The 18720-nt window shown below is 44.2% G+C and overlaps 3 protein-coding genes across 3 annotated transcripts in view; 1 reads left to right on the top strand and 2 right to left on the bottom strand.

Moving 5' to 3' along the window:
* The window catches only part of DUS2 (dihydrouridine synthase 2), a 29022-nt gene extending 28244 nt beyond the window's left edge, over positions 1 to 778 (bottom strand). Inside the window, exon 1 of the mRNA XM_062609144.1 lies at positions 639 to 778. Within this exon, the coding sequence (XP_062465128.1) occupies positions 639 to 761 (123 nt within the window). The 5' untranslated portion in view covers positions 762 to 778. The remainder of the gene's footprint in view (positions 1 to 638) is intronic.
* A 458-nt stretch (positions 779 to 1236) lies between these two features.
* DDX28 (DEAD-box helicase 28) lies at positions 1237 to 3590 on the top strand. Its single transcript, XM_062609143.1, has one exon. The coding sequence runs from the start codon at positions 1289 to 1291 to the stop codon at positions 2912 to 2914; it is 1626 nt and encodes a 541-aa protein (XP_062465127.1). The 5' UTR covers positions 1237 to 1288; the 3' UTR covers positions 2915 to 3590.
* A 2220-nt stretch (positions 3591 to 5810) lies between these two features.
* Positions 5811 to 17663, bottom strand: LOC134158807 (galanin receptor type 1-like). The gene is made up of 3 exons (XM_062609106.1): positions 15970 to 17663; positions 14380 to 14442; positions 5811 to 6420 (listed from the first exon to the last, which is right to left on the bottom strand). Exons 1-3 carry the CDS (start codon positions 16675 to 16677, stop codon positions 6103 to 6105), a joined length of 1089 nt encoding a protein of 362 aa, XP_062465090.1. The 5' UTR covers positions 16678 to 17663; the 3' UTR covers positions 5811 to 6102.
* Between the last annotated feature and the right edge of the window lie 1057 nt (positions 17664 to 18720).

The following is an 18720-nucleotide window of genomic DNA, read 5'->3' as shown; positions in this document are numbered from 1 at the left end:
TACATTATATTTAACTCTTTACTATTTTTTTTTCTTTGAATTGAGTCATTTAACTTGTATTGGTGCAATAGAAGAGCTAATAATCATGCTGAAGGAGAAAATGGGAATACTGATGCACTGTAACAACAAAGACAGTGAAGACTAAGTACCTTTAGTTACAGAGCAGTCCTTACCAGTGATACCTGCAGCAAACTGGAGTCTCAACTTGTCAGCTTTAAGAAAAGTGGTTAAGCAACAATGACAGCAGCACTGTGAGGGGTATATACCGATGCTCTGGGTTAGCACAGCATAACTAACCAGGTGAGACAGTATGTGTCTAAAGCTTCCTTCAATGTTATGACTCAAAAAAATAAACCCAAACAAAACCAAACACCAAGAATAACCAAACCCAGTAGAATGTGAGGAAATTATCGTGTCTTGTCTAAATAAACTGAAATTATTAAACAGTCTTAAAATATAGGTTTGTGTAATCTGAGGACTGCTCAAAGGGAAATGCCTTTAGCCAGGGACCTTTCTCCATTTTTCTAATGAAAAGTATGTGTAGAAAGAAAAAGTTCTACAATAAACAAACTCTAATGGCACTTTTCTGTACAATTATATTACTAGTTAAGACGCTCTCATCTGCTTATCCTTCATACCTCACAGTACACGATATCAGCACCATAGTCCAGAGCAAGAAGACGCATAGGCAATGTTCCCACTCTGACCATTGGAGCCAGGATCTTCTTTCCTCTAAAACACAGAGCTGTGTTCACCGTCATTCCTGTTGCGGCAATACCTGAGAGAGAAAATCGCAGGAGAGCGACATGGAATATCTTTTCCTACTAGTGAACGCCCAGAACTTTCCTTTGGCGGGAATGGAAGTGGGAGCAGCGTGTGGCCTGGTCACACCTAACAGCGCTCCCACGGCAGCGAGCCACCTAGCCGCTGCTTTGCCGCTCGCTCAGCGGGCCCTGAGGTGTCAGGGAGGCCCGTGGGGGATCCTTCTCCGAGCAGGCGCCCCGGGCCGCCCCTGCGAGAGGCGCTTAGGGCCATGTTTGCTCCCTCGGGGGTCAGCTCTCAGCCTCCAACCGAAAACGAGAACATGAGGCGCCCACCGCCGCAGCCGCCGCCTCCTGAGGTACCCGCTGCCGCCGCCCCTAAGTAAGGTACTGCCGCGCGCCCCTTCTCCGGGGCACTCACCGTTTTCGCGTGGCTATGCCGCGACTCTTGGGGGCGGGGGAACCAGGGGAAGCGTCTGCTCACAGCGTCATCGGGCAGCGCCGCCACCGCCACGTGAAAGGCAGTTATGGCGCTGAGTCGCGGCGGGGCGGTGGCTGCTTTCCCGCTGGTTCCGCGGCGCTTGACGGCCACCGGGGCGGCGGAGGGCGCGGCGCCCCCCGAGAACGTGGTGCGCGTCCCCTGGGCCCTGCGGGTGCGGCTGCAGCGGGCCGCGCAGCGCCGTGAGCGCAAGCAAGGAAAGGCTGCGGCGCCGCCAACCGGGAAGCTGCTGCTGCGGAGCCGGCGGCCAGAGCTGAGCCAGCCCCGCTGGCAGACGGTGGGGCGCTGGGAGCAACCGCAGCTGGTGTCGGCAGGCTGGAAGCACAGGAAGGCCTGCGGGGACTACTTTCAGCTGGAGCCCTCACAGGCGGCGGCTCCGGCCCTGCAGGCGCCGCCGCCTGATGCGGGGCAGGGCCCGTCCTTTGAGGAGATGGGGTTGCAGCCGGCGCTGCTAGCCGGCCTGGGAGGCCTCTCCATCAGCCGTCCCACGGCGGTGCAGCGCATCACCATCCCCGCGCTGCGCCGCGGTAGGAGCGCCCTCTGCGCCGCCGAGACCGGCAGCGGGAAGACTCTGGCCTACCTGCTGCCGCTGCTGGACGGGCTGCTCTCCCGCCCCCCGGCGCCGGAGGTGGAGGCGGCGGGGCCGCCGTCGCCCCGAGGGCTGGTGGTGCTGCCGTCGCGGGAGCTGGCGCTGCAGGTGGGCGCGGTGGCGGCGGTGCTCTGCCGGCCGGCAGGGCTGCATGTGCGCGGGCTCACAGGCGGAGGCGCGGCCGGCGGGCTGCGGAGGCAGCTGCGGGCCCCGCCGCCGGGCCCCGCTGTGCTGCTGGGCACCCCCGGGGCGCTGCGAGAGGCGCTGCGGCGGCGCTTCCTGGCTTTGGAGCGGCTGCGCTGGATAGTGCTGGACGAGGCGGACACCCTGATGGATGACTCCTTCGCGGGGATCCTGGAGGAGATCCTGGCACACGCGCCCCTGGCCGTTGGTGCGCCCGGGCCAGCTGGCCCGGGGGAAGAGAGGACCCAGGTGGTGGTGGTTGGAGCCACATTCCCCACGGGGCTGAGCCAGACGCTGGGGAAGTTCACCGATGTGGGCCAGTTTGTCACCCTTGCCACCCAGAGCCTGCACCGCCTGCCACCCCATGTCCATCAAAAGTTTGTCCGCATCAAAGGTCAGGACAAGCTGCCTGAACTGCTGCAGCTCCTCAAGGACCACCCAGCATCCGGTGGGGCTATTATTATCTTCTGTAAAAGTGCCAGCACTGTCAACTGGCTGGGTTATATCCTGGATGACCACAAAATCAAGCACCTGAGGTTGCAGGGACAGATGTCAGCAGCTGCTAGAGCTGACATCTTTGCCTTATTCCAGAAGGGTGACGTGTCTATCCTTGTCTGCACTGACCTTGCCTCACGCGGGCTGGACACCAGCAGTGTGCACCTAGTGGTCAACTATGACTTCCCAGACACCCTGCAGGACTACCTGCACCGCGTGGGGCGAGTTGGACGGGTTGGAAGCAAGACACCTGGAGCTGTGGTTAGTTTTGTTACCCATCGGTGGGATGTGGACCTGGTGCGGAAAATAGAGACTGCAGCCCGGAAAAGGACAGGTCTCCCAGGCATGGACTCCTCTATTAATAAATCTTCACCTAACAGGGGTTGATTCAGATTGCCAAGCAGTAATATATGGCCTAAGTGTGAAGTCATTAAGGCAGAGCAAATGAGCTTCTGTGTGTAAGTTAGGCTGGAAGAATAGAGGATTGAGTTCCCGAACCAGGTGACCAGGTTAACTCAGTGCAGTGTTCTTTAAGCTGCAGTAGTCATGTCCAGAGGCATCACAGTTCATAGCTTTCCAGAAGGAAGTTTGTGAGTAGTAACATAATGCCTTTGAAGAAGACTGAAGAATTATCAGTTGACTTTGTTTATTTTTGTTTAGACTTCTAACTTGAATCCATATCAGAATGAAAGCATGCCTGTATGATGTGCAGCTCTCGTGTTTCATTGCTTCCTACCACCAGCAGCTAAACGTTCGTTGTTGAAGCTTTAAAATTACTACTGTGGCCGGAAAGAAAATGAAAATATTTTACTAACTTAAGTGATTATAGGTACATGTAGAAAGACTAAAGGACAAATTGTATCTGATTTTCTTGTGATGTAGCAGTTCATCCAGAGAATTCTAGACTAGATAATTCTTTATCTTATTTGGTGGGAACAAGAAGGCACAATAAAGCATGAGGCTTTTTCAGGGTCTTAATTTGGCATTTTATAGTCACCTTTCACTGAGAAATGGGATCTTGCTGCTTTGTGTTCTATTAAATAAATTTTTTAAAAGCCTTTAAGTATTTTCTGCACATTGTTTCTGCATGCTGTGATGACATGTCCAGACTAAACTGATTGTAAAAACAAAGGAAACCACCCAACACACCAAAAATAAAAAAAAAAAAAAAAATAATCTTCTGTTAAAGGAAGGAAGTCAGGTTCTAATTCTAACTCACAGGTTCTAACGGCTCACCTGTAACAGAGTGAGTGTAAGATTTGAGTACCTTGCCATTGTTCTTTTTTGCTTTAAACCAAAAGGAGGTTATTTTGTATCTGGCTGCTAGTTTGTATCCATGGTAAATAATCACACAAACCCAGCATTTTAGCTCGTGATTTCTGTTTCAGTGATTTGTCATAGCTTTTTCTTTTAATGGTTGTTTTTCCCATGCTGTCCACTTTAGCCTGTACTAAAGCTCAGTATGTAGAAATAGTAAGCTGCTAAAAGAACACAGAACAGTATCTATATATCTGATAGTAGAGGAAATCATGTTCTGGAGCTACTTGTAGTATTCTGAGTAAAAACTAACAAACAGAAAGCTTGCAATCAGTTAAGAATAAGGCTGTATAACCTAGAAATTGTACCCATGTACTCTGCTCACATTGCACAGTTAAGGGGCTCTTAGGGGAAGTTGCAAGCTGTGGTAAAATTATTTCATATAATAGAAAACTTTCAATTAGAAATGCAGTGGAAGAGCAATTCTCTCAGAGACTGGAAATCTTTGTATTTTGGACCATTCATTGTGTAGACTACTTGTGTCTCCTCTGTAGATCATTCAGCTGCAATTCAGGCAGCTTTTGTGTCCACAAGCAGAACCTTACTGTTCATGTGTAACAGTAGGGCAAAAACTTGAACAGAAATCTGGAGAAAATCTAGTATTGTAATTTAAAGATCATATTTCCATTCATTAATATGCATCTTACGTTGTAGCAGGTTCTCTGAACTGCTGAGAAATAGCTTTCTTTAACTGTAGGCATACATATTAATTTAAGTGAGGTAAATTGTATTTGAGAAATTCCAAGTAAGAAATTTTAATATTTGCTTGTCTGCTTTGCCCAAGAAATTTCAGGCTGGCTCCATCTCAAGCGTCATATAATTTGAATCTCATAGTTTTCAAGCTTCAGTACTTCACTGTATTAGAATAAATTACTACCTGCTTCATAGAGTGTCTTTCCTGAGGCAGCTGGTGATCGTGACTGCTTCCCAGAATAACACGGAGATGCCCTCTTAAGTTTCTGAGGAAAGTTGTTGCTTGGGATCTCAAATGTCTGACTTTAAGTATTTGTCTTCTGATAGTTGTTATACTGGACTATATCAGTCAGTTGTTCTGGTTGAGATTTCCTAACTGTTGCAGATTGTGTTGCAATGAATTGTGTTACAGTGAATCCCATGACAGGTCAGTCTGGATTGTAGCGCACTGTATAATCAAATTAGACAACACAGTGAAATAATAAAGTCCTTTTACCCATATGTGTCTTAATTTTGAAGTAATATGCACTTTATGTATTTACAAACAGGAACCTTGAACTTGATCCCAACAATGTTTAACCCAAACATTGCTATGGTACCCTTAATCACAACACATCACAACAGGTCACAACACATCATGTCACAACACATCACAACAAATATTCCTAGCAAAAACCCCCAAAACTTTTGACATGTATATACTAAAGTAGCCAATTAAAAGCTTTAGATAAACATACTCAGAGAACACTATGTTTAACAATAAAGCCTTTTGTAAACATTGCTTTCAAGTAAACATTGCTTTCAAGCAAAACTACTGTTCTTTTAAGCATATTTTGAGAAATGCCGCTGGGACTGTTGCTCACAAAGAGACAGTTACTGGAGCCGGAGATAAACGTCAGTACTTTCATTTGGGAGCGCATACACATTCAAAACTTGGGATATGTAAGCTGGTACAGAGCTAACAAATGCAGACATGCACATCAGTGGTGTGCCGTGTGAAAGTTCTACTACCCAATAGGTAAATACTATAGCAAAGCCTTCAAAGAGATTTAGAGAACCTATCAGAGCTAATGAGCTAAAAATGTAGCTTGTGTATGGTCAAACTTGCTTAAGAAACAAAGATGTATTCAAACGTGTTTTAGAGTCAATTTTCTTAAACTTTTTCTTGCTCTTTAAACATCACTTAACTGCTCACATCCTAATGACGGTCTGCATGCATAATTAACTGTTCTGTCTGTCCTGTCTTCTGTGGAACTCTTATTTTAGACTACTATGTTACTACTACTATGAATTTTAGACATAACTACAACTACATAGGAGTTCTGTCTTATGGGCAGTACAAGGACATTAAAAAATTTATGTTGCACCTATCAAGGTGCCCTAGGATAAGCTGTGTCAAGTGTCCTAACAGCCACATGGAAAATGCCTCCTACCACTCTGGTAATCTAACAAAATCCATATTTTTGCAGGTTGCACTGCTCCCTGAAATGTACTTGTGTACTTGTTTTCCCCAGACAGCACTCTTTCCCCTCCTCTTCCTCCTGAAATGTATTTGTGAGCCTGATTTACATGTTAGTGGTAGAGTGTGTGGTGGAAAACTTCTCCATACGTACTCTGACCAATTTCTCAGCAGGAACTGGCTGCAGGAAGAGCTTGTGGGTGAGCACTTGCCGGCAGGCCTTGTGGAAATTTTCCGAGAGGAAAGCGTAAATGATGGGGTTGATGCAGGAGTTCCCATAGGCTAGGCAGTGAGAGATGATGCGGAAGGTAAAGGAGATGTTGTTCAGAGGAAACTGCCCAAACTCAGCCCACATCGTGATGATGTGGTGTGGCAGCCAGGAGAGCAGGAACACAGCAACCACAAGCAGCACGGTCTGTGCTGTCTGGAAAAGACAACGTCACAAATTAAAATGGCTTCAGTGATGAAGAGAGTCTGTGGGATGAGTGAGTTTGCCTTCCTCTGTCAGTAATGAAGGCAGAATAACACAGGCAACACTGACAACTGCCAGGTGGGCAAATTATGACATTATGAAAAAGGATGTTAAACCCAGTTCTCCTCTGGAAAACAAGGATTGCCTTCTTTTGGCTCACGCAAATAAGTCTATAAGTAATGGAGACAGAATAAAATCATAAAATTTTAGAATAGTTACAGTTGGAAAAAACCTGAAGATCATCCAGTTCCAACCTCTCTGCCATGGGCTGGGACACTTCACACTAAACCATGTTACCCAAGACTCCATCCAACCTGGCCTTGACCACTGCCAGGGATGGAGCTTTCACAACTTCCCTGGGCAACCTGTTCCAGTGCCTCACCACCCACAAAGAACTTCTTCCTTATATCTTGGATCTTCCCCTGTTTAAGTTTGAACTCATTACGCTTTGTCATACCACCACAGTCCCCGACAAGGAGCCCCTCCCCAGCATCCCTGTAGCCCCCCTTCAGATACTGGAAGGCTGCTATGAGGTCTCCACGCAGCCTTCTCTTCTCCAGGCTGAACAGCCCCAACTTTCTCAGCCTGTCTTCATACGGGAGGTGCTCAAGCCCCCTGATAATCCTTGTGGCCCTCCTCTGGACTTCCTCCAACAGTTCCATGTCCTTTTTATGTTGAGGACACCAGAACTGCACACAATACTCCAAGTGAGGTCTCACAAGAGCAGAGTAAAGGGGGCAGGATCACCTCCTTTGACCTGCTGGTCACGCTCCTTTTGATGCAGCCCAGGATACAGTTGGCTTTCTGGGCTGTGAGCACACAATGCCTGCTCATGTTAAGTTTCTCATCAATATAGATAGTGCCCATAAAACCTCAAACATTTCAGAGGCTGCAACTATGTTACATGGGAGAGTGGAAATAATAATCCATAGGATTTGGAGGCTGAGGAATATTAAGGCTATTGAAAGTAACTGTGGGGGAAAAATTGCCTGACATATAAACTGACAAAGCATATTCACATGTGAATAACAAACTCTGATCCCAAACGTCCTCAGACTGGCCATGCTGGGAATCAGATGCTGTCCTTGTGGTGGTATGATTAGAAGCTGATGGAACTGAAAGACAGATATAGTGGCCTTGTGGGGTCTAACTTGTCTACTCTGTTATGAAAGGTTCTAAACAAATTAATAAACAGTTTCTACCCTTAGAACTGTGCTTAGTTACCTTTAGCACAGTAATAATGGTGCTACTTGATTACCCTCCAGCAGTGTTAAGTAGCTTAGGCTTGTTACCATGACATAGCATCCTGAGCTTAAATTAGGGGCTGCAAGCACTGAAATATTCTTTTGAATAAGGGATGTATGCGTATATTCTTGTCTCCCTTTATTGTGAAATAACAAACCACATATTTAACATAGGGCTGCATATTAAAAAATGGGTTTGCAGTTGCTATGTATTAGCACAAATCTTTTTCTGAGGTCCATCTATTTGGGATCTTGCAGATACAAAACATAGACAATACTAGAGCAATGATGTACGTAATTCATGACTCAAGAAACTTGTTTTGGAAATGCAACTTGTGTATTTTCAAGTTGGGGAATATCTAGTTAAGACAGAGGAAACTGAAATAAAATCTGTTTGGCTTTTAATCTGATAACTTTGTAGCTAAACCTAACCTTAGTACCAGCTGTAAAGGACTGACCCAAACAGTTTGTGTAGTGTTTGAGAGTGTTCAGTGGGCTGTGGTAATTAGCACAGTTAATGGGTTACTGTTGGTCTAGCTATGCCCACTTGGTACCAGTCTTCTGGTTCACCTCCAAAGGTTCAGTGGGTCCGTAGTAGACATGCACAATGGCCACTACTGGATTATCTAACTCTCTTTTTATACTTCTAGAAGTGTTTCAAGCAGATCATGAAGTAACTTAGAGCATTATTTTTGAATCTATAGCATCGTGGGAAATGAAGACTAGGAGAATCCTAAATATTTTTGTTTCTCAAATAAACTTCTCTCTTATTGCCCCCCCCCCCCTTGCCCCCACCCGTTGTATCTGCCTTGTACAGATTGTCCAGAATTTACCTGCTTATTCTTTTGATATCTCTATAGGTGATCTGACTCTCATTTATGCTTTCCTGCTTTTGTCTTTTTTCCCTTTCCCAAGGTAGAGAGCTTGTCACTTTCCTGACCTAGTCACAGTTTGAGACCCTTAGCTGCACGTCTTTTTTCAGAGCTGATAAGACCATCCATTTGTACTGTGTACCTCAGCCACACAGAAACAGGAAAGAACATTAAGCGAGGTTTTTATTAAACAGTGCATTCTTGCTAACTTGCAGAAAAACTGTGCTTCATTAGTGAGACAACTGCTGTTTTCTGAATGTGGTAGTTTTTTTCTCTGTTTGTTTTCCTTCTATGATTCTGAAAGAAGAAGCATAAAGAAGCCTATGCCTGTTCTTCCACACTGTCTTACCAGCAAATATCAACTGACTTTTCCTTTATTACTGCTCTGTGGGAGGATGGAGGATGTAATAAACTTGGTTTGGACTTTGGGTCATCCTTCCCCTTGTTAGTAATAAGTGAAATTGTGCGTTGAAACAATAGTACAAAGAGAAAAGATGATTATATTTGAAAATCTGTTAATCAGTAGAGGGTTTCTTTTGTATTAAGAACAAGTTGAAATTCTGCTATTGTGTATCTTAGTTACTTTATAACTAAATATTACAATGGTAGCTATAATGATAAGCAATTAACATAGCCATATATGGGGAAGTGTATATGGGTGGATTTAGGGAAGTATTGTGAAACTCTACCGAAGCAGAACTCACGAAGGTACCAGGAGTAGTCAAGTGAAAATAAGAGAATGCTGGTGTCCACATAATGGTTGGAACATGTCCAAGGAACAAAAAGTGAACAGGACGACCTGAGGAAGACTTCTTACTGCATCTGAGGAAGACTCCTTACTTCATCAGGACGACCACCAGAGGGGGGCTGCGCAAGCGCAGAAGAGGCTGATATCGTAATAGACTGATGTGGCAATCCTTGATGCATATGTATTAGTCAATGATGTAATCTGTGTTGAATATGTATTAGTGACGACATTTTTAGTGTATAAATTGCGAGCGCGATGTAACGGGGTTGAAGCCAGATTTGGGCGTGTACCCCTGGTTTCCCAGTGCTGCAATAAAGCACCTCATATAACCCTTCCGGTGGTTATGTGTCAGTTCTTACGCTAACACCCTTACTCCCCAAAACTAGTTGCAGTTAATAATATTCTGCAGTGACTCCAAAAGCAGACTTACTCTAGCTAGTCCTATTTCTTCACACCATACCATACCTTACTGTACCGTACCACACCACACCACACCACACCATACCGTACTCCTCAGCCTTTGTGTGTGGGCTGGGAGTTCTCTTGACTTCGAATACAAAGTCTGGTGATGTGATTTACTGGTAAGTTATTTTTTTGTGTTATGTTAATCTCTAACTTGTATCTCTGTTTCCCTAATGTTTAAGAGATAATTTGTGAGTATATTCAGCCTGGAGTCAGTATGTTCAGCCTGGAGAAGAGAAGGCTGCATGGAGACCTCCTAGCAGCCCTCCAGTATCTGAAGGGGGGCTATAGGGATGCTGGGGATGGACTCTTCATTAGGGACTGTAGTGAAAGGACAAGGGGTAACGGCTTAAAACTTAAACAGGGGAAGTTTAGATTGGATATAAGGAGGAAATTCTTTCCCGTTAGGGTGGTGAGGCACTGGAATGGGTTGCCCAGGGAGGTTGGGAATGCTCCATCCCTGGCAGTGTTCAAGACCAGGTTGGACGAGGCCTTGGGTGACATGGTTTAGTGTGAGGTGTCCCTGCCCATGGCAGGGGGGTTGGAACTTGATGATCTTAAGGTCCTTTCCCACACTAACTATTCTATGATTCTATGATTCTATATGAGTTGAGGAAGAAAACAGCTTCCTAGAGAGAGGTGTGCTTAGAATTGGCCATTACAATTTTGGGGCAAGATCTTGGACTTACGGTAATTTTGTGGACAGCTTGGTTCTCAACTAGTAGCTTATTTTTTTTTTTAATTATTTAATTTAATTATTTTTTTTAAGTAATAAAATAAGGAAAATAAAATTGTTGGAATTATTAGGAAAGGAATAGAGCACAGAACAAGAGACACTGCTCTCCCACCAGATAAGCATGGTTCATCTTTCTATTGTAGCTAAACAATAGAAAAGGGTAGTAGTAATTTATTAGCTTTAAATGGCTCAGATGGTCTGTTAATTGGAGTTTTTGGCCTCAAGGTTCCACAACTCCTAGTGTCCTTTGGAGGGAGCTTGCAAAATATCTGTGAAATTCACATCCCCAGAAACATTCTTAAACTTGAAAAAGCATTTCCGATTGTTCAGTTTGCAAGTCTTGTTATTTGTTCTTTAAAGAAGTAAAGGACAAAACTGAGTAAACATTGAGAAACTCTGATGAGCTCCAGAGGTCAGTAAAACACCACAGGGCAATTTCATGATCAGAGTAGACCTTGGTTTACATCAATTTCCACTGTTAAATCATCTTATTTACTGCAAATGTGCGTTCAGAGTTCCTAGGGCTGGGCTTTTATGAAACACTTTTCAGCACTGTCACACAGGCAATTGTTAGCTTTCCTTGGAGCCAAATTAGAGACTTTCTGTACTCTGCCTAATGCAGAAAGGAAATAACAGAACTGAAATACACTTTGCTTGTGTTACAGGGGTCCACAGAATTTCTTAGCGTCTGGTGTTGCTGTCTGGCCTTAGGAAATGGTTATCCAAAACTTCAAGGAGGAATCCTGCAGCATCGCACCATGTCAGTTTTAAGGCTGACAAACCTGCACCACTAGTGTGGTATTAAATGTGGAAACAGTCATGTATCTATTCTGCAAGTACAGTCTTAGTTCACCATGCAGAATTTCAGTCTAAGCTTGCAAAAATTCCTAAAATTCTTCCTTTATCTAATTCACAAATATTACATATGAATGGAAAAAAAAAAACAAATTGAGCATGTCCAATGCTGACATGACAAGCATATATATAAATTTGCAAAGTAGGAATCTGAATTAAAGGTGAAGCTCTTTTAAGAATGGAAAATGAAGTCAGGATGCAACCAATTTTGTGCAAGGGAAATTTTTGCAGATTTTCAAGTGTGCATAAGTTGAGAAAGCTGCTGCAGTTTGAAAATAATCATGCTGTAACATAAAAGCTTACAAATCACAGCCCAAGCATATGCTGTATGTGCCTGGAAGATTGTATGTCATCTTTAGGATTCTGTTAAAGACAAATTTTTTTTTTTTTTCAGAAGTGTTTGAACACTGACTTGGAAGGGGAAGCTGTCAGAGCTCTCTGGGTTATTAATAAACCAGGCCCATTCAGTGAAAATATGTTTGTAGTTAACTTTATAATAATGTATCCAACATTGTCCAAATGTTGGGCAATGCCTTAGAAAACAGGGCCCTCCTGTAGTATCTACGGAGATACTATTTGTATCTAGTCCCTACATAGCTTCAACTAACACAAACATTCAGTACAATATTGTGTCAAATTGGACAATGATAGGCAGCAGAAAGGTGCCAAATAATGGAAGGGAAGAGAAAGGTGATTTGAAGGCATCAGACACACAATGAAATCCACATTGGAACCCCAGATATATCTTGTGGTAATATTGTCTTCATGACAGCACTGTCTTCAGATCCTGCTTAAGTGAAGCCTGCCATTTAAGACTTACTTAGAGAAGATGCTTCATATACCAGTATGCAGTGGAAACTTCTATCTATTAAAAACAAACAAACAAACAAACAAAAAACCACAACACAATAACAAAAGAACCCCAAACCCACAAACTAAATGTCCTGGGTTCAGCAGTAGCAGTCATGTTTCTCCTTTGTGGTAGCTGGTGCAGTGCTGTGTTTTGACTTCCAGCCTGGGAACAGTGTTGGTGAAGTCGATGTTTTCGGTTGTTGCTAAGTGATGTTTACCCTGACCAAGGACTTTGTGAGGCTCATGCTCTGCCAGGGAGGAGGGGAAGCCGGGAGGAAGCAGAGATGGGGTGCCTGACCCAGGCTAGCCAGGGAGATATTCCATACCACAGCACGTCATGCCCGGGGTGGGGGGTAACTGGGAGTTACCCGGAAGGACAGGGGCTTCCGGGTGGGACTCGTTTCTTGGCCGGTGGTATCGTATTCTCTTCCCTTGTTATTTTCCCTTATCATTGTTGTTGTTGGTGGTAGCGGTGGTGATTTGGGGAAGGGGAGAGCCCGGGGGGGGGGGGGGGGGGGGGGGGGGGGGGGCTTGATTGTTGTCAGCCCGGCACCACTCACTGGGAGTGAGTGAACAAGTTGCCTGACTGGGTTTAAACCAGGACACTAAACAAACAAAAAGCCAAACAGACCAAACCCAAACCCCCTTCCCTTAGGGATGGGTGTGCTTAGAGTCAGGTGTGCTATCTTGAAACTGTATGAATAAAGTAGAAACTGAGCAGTAATAGCTCCAGACTGTAGTCTTTTGTACACTTTGTTTTCCCTATCAGTATGGTCAAGATGCATGCTGTGAATTAACAGGTATGAATCAGGTGATTTTATCACCTCATATTGGAAGACTGCTGTTGTGTTGCAATTTCTTTTGATAGATCAAGGCAATTTAGGTTTAGCCACTGAAGCCACACATGTATTTCAGAACAAGCAAGATGTCCGGTATATGCTGACATACACAGTGATCTAGATTTACAGGCTAGTAAATAAATTAATGGACCAAACTTGTTCAAAAGTGTTTCTGTGTTTCAAAACATCTGTAGTTTGTTGCAGCTGTGGTACCAGTGTCTGTCTCTTTTTCTGGAGTCACGTCAAAGTTTTGATTTCTGTGTCTTGCACACCTTTTTCAGTCAAATGGCCCTGTTTGCTGTAATGGCCTTCATTTATATCATAAATGGAATCACAACAATATTGTGTAGGGATGCCCTTGTGTGGTAGGTAGCCCTGAAACAGGCAAGTGCATCAACTGAGACAAATCAAGGCTTTCTCTAGTCATCTCCACTGGTTGTCCCATCTGCTCAGAGGCACACACACTGCTAATTTGGGTTGTACAGCTGCAGCATCACTGGCACAGACTGTGACCAGACTGCACTGTCAGCATCTAATGGTACTTCACCCCTTCCTGTCTTTGACTAGTCAGATAGCCCACAGTTTCACTTATCAATGTACACTCAATAATTAAAACATTTCTGACTGAAATAGCATTTTTCACTTTCATGTCAGGTCAATCTGATGTTGCATCGCTGAAGCCAGTGAGTTTTGCTGCCTGAAGGCTTCTATTAATTATGGCTTATCCAGTCTAAGATTTTTTTTATTTTTTTTTTGGCAGGGGGCAACTATCATTAATATTTTTCCCAGTAAATGCTTGCAACTCTGCTTATTTCATGCAGCTTGAACCAGGGATAATCTTGTTCTTTGGCTTGCAGAGGGATCAACCCAGGATCTAGGTTCTTGCAAACCTTAAAAAAGATCTTACATGCAAACAGCAGCAAAAGTACTTCAGAGATCTTCAAGTGTTTTCCTTTTAGCTTGCTAAGGTGTCCTCAAAACACCTAAATATTTTTATAGTCCAAGTATCTTACTGGCTGACAGTGTAAAAAATATAGTAATTGTGGGATTCTATTATAGCACAATAAATCAAAAGGCATGTATATAGAGATCAATACAGCATTTCAATAATGACAACATAATGTACTGTGTCTATAACGATACAATAAACTGTCAACATGAATTCTAAACCTGAGATGAAAGACTGGTACATGAATGACATTTCAGTATGCATATGGAGCTTGAAAAGGCTATTAGTTATTTTAGAAACCTCATATATCTATTATATTATAGTCAGTGTACAGATTAAACCAAAGATATTTACCTTCCTCTTTGATCTCTCTGACTTCTTGAAAATGTTTACTTTTGTATGGAGATGATACAGAACCTTGGGGGGAAAAAAGGAGTAATGTACTGAATGGGAAATTGAATTGTGTGCACTAGTATTTGAACTTTTCATACAAGCACCAAAAATTAAAATGTTTTAGCATGACTTCAACCAGAGTTGAATTTGATGTTTTAAGACTTTTAATTCTAAGCTCTGCACAGTTCTTTCTCCTTCAAGAAACAAGGCTTGTCAAAAGCTTTGAAATTGCTGTGCTTCCAGAAGATATAGTTCAGCATATAATAAGAGCTCCACCAGCACTATGCTGAAATCCAGAGAAGTCTTTCCATGGATTTTGAATTTTAGATTGTGCCTGAGATTATCTACATTTATTGTCTAGGCTGATTATACACACAGGCAGAGAGCAGGCTGCCAATAGTGTACCCTGGTATGACTGTCCTGAATGCAGCACTAACAAATGGGGCAGGCAGTTGGAGTTGGTTCTCATTTCAGAGAGAGAATTATAAGAAATGTTAAAGCACTGTAGGGAAATGCTCAGTTAACAACATCTAGATCAGCTTTTGAAATCTGATTACAGCACAGCAGTAACCTGGCAATTCTCTGGCCTTTGAAGCTAAGAAACTAAATTTTCTAAAGCAATTATTATTAAATGTGGCTTACCTTTCAGTTGATGCTGTGCTGACCTAGGGCAGTGAGGGGACAAACAGCTGGAGCTACAGTGAGTTAAGAGCTCTAGTGGCTTTTTCCTTTTCTGGCAAGCAAAGCCTAAGGTTTAGGGATTTTTAGCTTAAACCTAAGTGTGTTTTCCTGCTATCATCTGCGCTAATGATAGCAGAACAGATTAGTATGGAAAGTAATGTTTTTTTTTATTAAATAGGAAAACATTTTGTTTCCAAGAGGGTAGACCTGCCACTGACTACTGACAAGGAAGTTCAGTCCTTGGCACTCCACAACAGGGTATTAGTTCAGAGTTCACAGAATAGTTATTCTGCACGCTAGGACAACTCGCAGACTTAAGCACAGTAAAGATCAGTAAGGGGAAACAAAAACTTTGAGCTATAGCAATCCACAAGAAGAAAGGAAGAGACTTCTTGCTGAATAAAACCAATTCTAAGATCTTTTTTGCAAGGCACAGTGTCTGAGCTCTGTGTCAAAAAAAAAAAAAAAAGGAAAGGAAGAAAGAAATTGGGGTGATGTCTTTAATATTGTTTCTGTACACTCTGTGCCATTGCTTCTTCCTCCATTAATTTTATCTCCTGCTGGGAACAAACATTTGTTATCAAGAAAGAACAAATTGAAAAATAGGAAAACCAGCAAGTCTTTACAGTATTTGGGTGTCAGGCTGGGTGTCAACTTAGCAGCTGTAATTCTTTTTGTGAGCTGGTATAATTTCATTTTGTTTTCTTTCCCTCCCCCTGCCTCAAAAGTATTCTATACCGGAAAGAATATGGAAAGGATTGTACCTATTGTTTGCTGGCTGGGCAGCTTGAGTGTACACATCCAAGCCACCAAAGGTGTGGGAGTGACCTTTCCCTCCAGTTAAACATTACTCCCATCCCTCTCACCCACCTTGGCATAGCAGAAGGTGATGAGCACCAGGGGCAGGAGGTACCCCACCAACAGGATGGTGACCTTGTACATCTGCTTGGCTGTTGAACCATTTGCCCAATGCTCCCAGCAGAAGAGGCTGTTGGGTGCTTGCTGATGACCACTCACGAGGGCCTGGTGCTCGGCCACAGGGATGGCAATGATTAGAGACAGCAGCCAAATGACAGCCACACCAAGGGCAGCGTTGTGTTTGCTGCGGATGCAGTGTGAACTCTTGGCGTGGACCACAGCAATGTACCTGTCCATGGACATATCCACCAGCGTAAAGATGCTGACCAGCATTGTTGCCATAGCCAAGTAGTGAACCCATCTGCAAAAGAAGGCACCGAAGATCCACTCTGGCAGGGAGTAGATGGTGGCCTGGAAGGGGACACAGAACAGCAGAAAGGAGAAGTCTGCAATGCTCAAGTTCAGGATGAAGATGTTGGTAATGCTGCACGGTGGGCGTCTTCTAGGCCGGAAATGTTCCAAAACAACCAACACCAATGTGTTTCCCACTATTCCCAGGAGGAAAATCAATCCAAAAAGCACTGGTACGATCCCCACTTCTGGGCCACCTCTGGTTGCTCCTGACCAGCATGTTGGAGTCCCTGTTTGGTTAGTGTCAAGGCTGCATTTGCTGGTGCTGGTTCTGAGGGAAAGTACAAAGATGTCTTCTTGCTCCTCCATGTAGCTAGGCTGCTTGGAAGGCAGGGAGCAGTCACTGTAGCCCTGGCTGCTACCAGGCAGGTCTGTTTGTTAGTGGTGGCCAGAGGCTGAATGCTTGGGTTTTGCAGTGCTCTGTGTTTTGTCTTTGGGGAGCATTTTTCTTCAGATGATTCTTGCGTGCTTTGTCTCCAGTGCAAATTCTTCCAGAAGCTGGCAAAAAAGGGGGTAGAGGAATATGTGTCATCCAAGAGGTAACTGCAGGTTTAGCAGCTGGTGCTGGAGAAGCTCATGTGGCAGAGAAGCCCGTGCCTGAAGGACTGAGGATGAGGCTGCCCTGAGAGCTTGGAGCAGAGGCAAAGAGGCTGTATCTCGGTTCCTTTGTGCCCCTCCTCTTCTGCTTCCCTCCCACAGCAGTCCCTGGATCTGTGTCTGTCATACCTGCTTCCCAGCCCATCTCAGAGCTGAGGCAGGGGGAGCAAATGCTGTCTGTGACCTGAGCCCTTCAGAAAGTAACCCTTGATCAGCTCTCTATCCCCACATATTACTACTCTCAAGGAGAGGAAGAGCAGAACAAAAGCAAGTTCTCACCCAAAGGGATGGGTCAAGCAGCAGCTACGGGGCGATAATGTGCATTTCTGTGAGGAGCAGCTTTGGAAATGGCTGCATGTTTTTTATCAATAGAGCAGGATTTTTTTGTTGTTGTTGTTTCATATGCTTTAATGTGCTCACATGAGAGCATAAAGCAATCTGAATAGTTGTGTTTTCAGCATAAAAACCTGGGAGAGCTTTAGATTCATCAGCTAGTTCCTGCCACTTCTTGAATATCTGCCCAAATTCCTTAGGGCCTGAATATTCATGGAACTTGTTGATCCAGCTGTAAAGAAGTTCCAGATTCAGCCCAGAAGGGCCAATAGCATCTGCTCTGTAAAAGGAAAGGTTCAGTCCTGGTAGCTGTGACCAGTTGTAATATCCCCTGTGGAGGAAGAGAGATACAGATTAAAAAAAAAGGAAAAAAAAAAAGAAGTCTTATTAAGGATTAATGTCTTAGTTATTGTTGGGTTTTATGCTTACCTATATAAACAGTATGTATGTTTTAGAATGCACTAATTGATTTGGTTTTAAGAACCTGTTTCCTCATATTTCTCAAGGGATCCTGTGAACTCTAAAGGCAGTAAAAGGAAGAACAAAGTTTAGGCAAACATTAGCAGTACACGCACACAGTGAATTATGCATGCAGGGTAGAGTACTCATCTCTATTTACAGTGATTACAAGCCTAGGGTCTTGGTCAGGGTGAGCCACTGCTGGCTCTGTGGATGTGAATGTTAAACTGAAGAAGCACCTTCATTTTGAAACAAAGTTCAGTACTGGGAGTTGCCCTGCCTTGTGGCTTGTTTCTAAGCTCTTGTTGAGAGATGATCATAGAATCATAGAATTACAGAATAGTTAGGGTTGGAAAGGACCTTCAGATCATCCAGTTCCAGCCCCTCTGCCATGGGCAGGGACACCTCACACTAAACCATTTCACCCAAGGCTTCATCCAACCCACTCTTGAACACTGCCAGGGATGGAGCATTCACAGCTTCCTTGAGCAACCTGTTCCAGTGCCTCACCACCCGCACAGTAAAGAACTTCTTCCTTGTATCTCGAAACTTCCCCTGTTTTAAGTTTGAAACCATTACCCCTTGTCCTATCACTACAGTCCCTAATGAAGAGTCCCTTCCCAGCACCTCTACAGGCCCCCTTCAGATACTGGAAGGCTGCTCTGAGGTCTCCACTCAGCCTTCTCCATGCTGAACAGCCCCAATTTTCTCAGCCAGATGATAGCACTGCTTTCCTTACTCTGCTTCAATATGCCCTTGTTTAAAACCTATTATGAAGCTGAACTCATAATTTCCCTCCATAGTTTTGCTGCTAGTTGTGGGGTGAGGTGGGAAGTGGCCAGGGAGTTAAAGGCGCCTAAGCTGCAATGGAAAAACGCGTCTACCCTTGCTGAGAGCTAGCAGGTTACTGTGGCCAGAACTTCTACCTAGATGCCATCTGCACCTGTCTTGGTCTTCTGCAGC

The sequence above is a fragment of the Pezoporus occidentalis genome, unplaced genomic scaffold (assembly GCF_034315485.1).
Source record: "Pezoporus occidentalis ecotype Australia unplaced genomic scaffold, CSIRO_AGI_Poc_V1 ctg135, whole genome shotgun sequence".
Taxonomy (NCBI): domain Eukaryota; kingdom Metazoa; phylum Chordata; class Aves; order Psittaciformes; family Psittacidae; genus Pezoporus; species Pezoporus occidentalis.
The sequence above is the reverse complement of the archived record's forward strand: the minus strand, read 5'-3'. Positions and strand labels throughout refer to the sequence as shown.

Excerpts from the sequence above, each read along its gene's own strand:
- DDX28 (XM_062609143.1), top strand. The coding sequence starts at position 1,289 with ATGGCGCTGAGTCGCGGCGGGGCGGTGGCTGCTTTCCCGCTGGTTCCG.
- LOC134158807 (XM_062609106.1), bottom strand. The coding sequence starts at position 16,677 with ATGGAGGAGCAAGAAGACATCTTTGTACTTTCCCTCAGAACCAGCACC. Across the intron at positions 14,443-15,969 it reads TCACCTTCTGCTATGCCAAG|GTTCTGTATCATCTCCATAC; the intron begins GTGGGTGAGAGG and ends TTTCCCCCCAAG. Across the intron at positions 6,421-14,379 it reads CAGAGAGATCAAAGAGGAAG|ACAGCACAGACCGTGCTGCT; the intron begins GTAAATATCTTT and ends TGTCTTTTCCAG.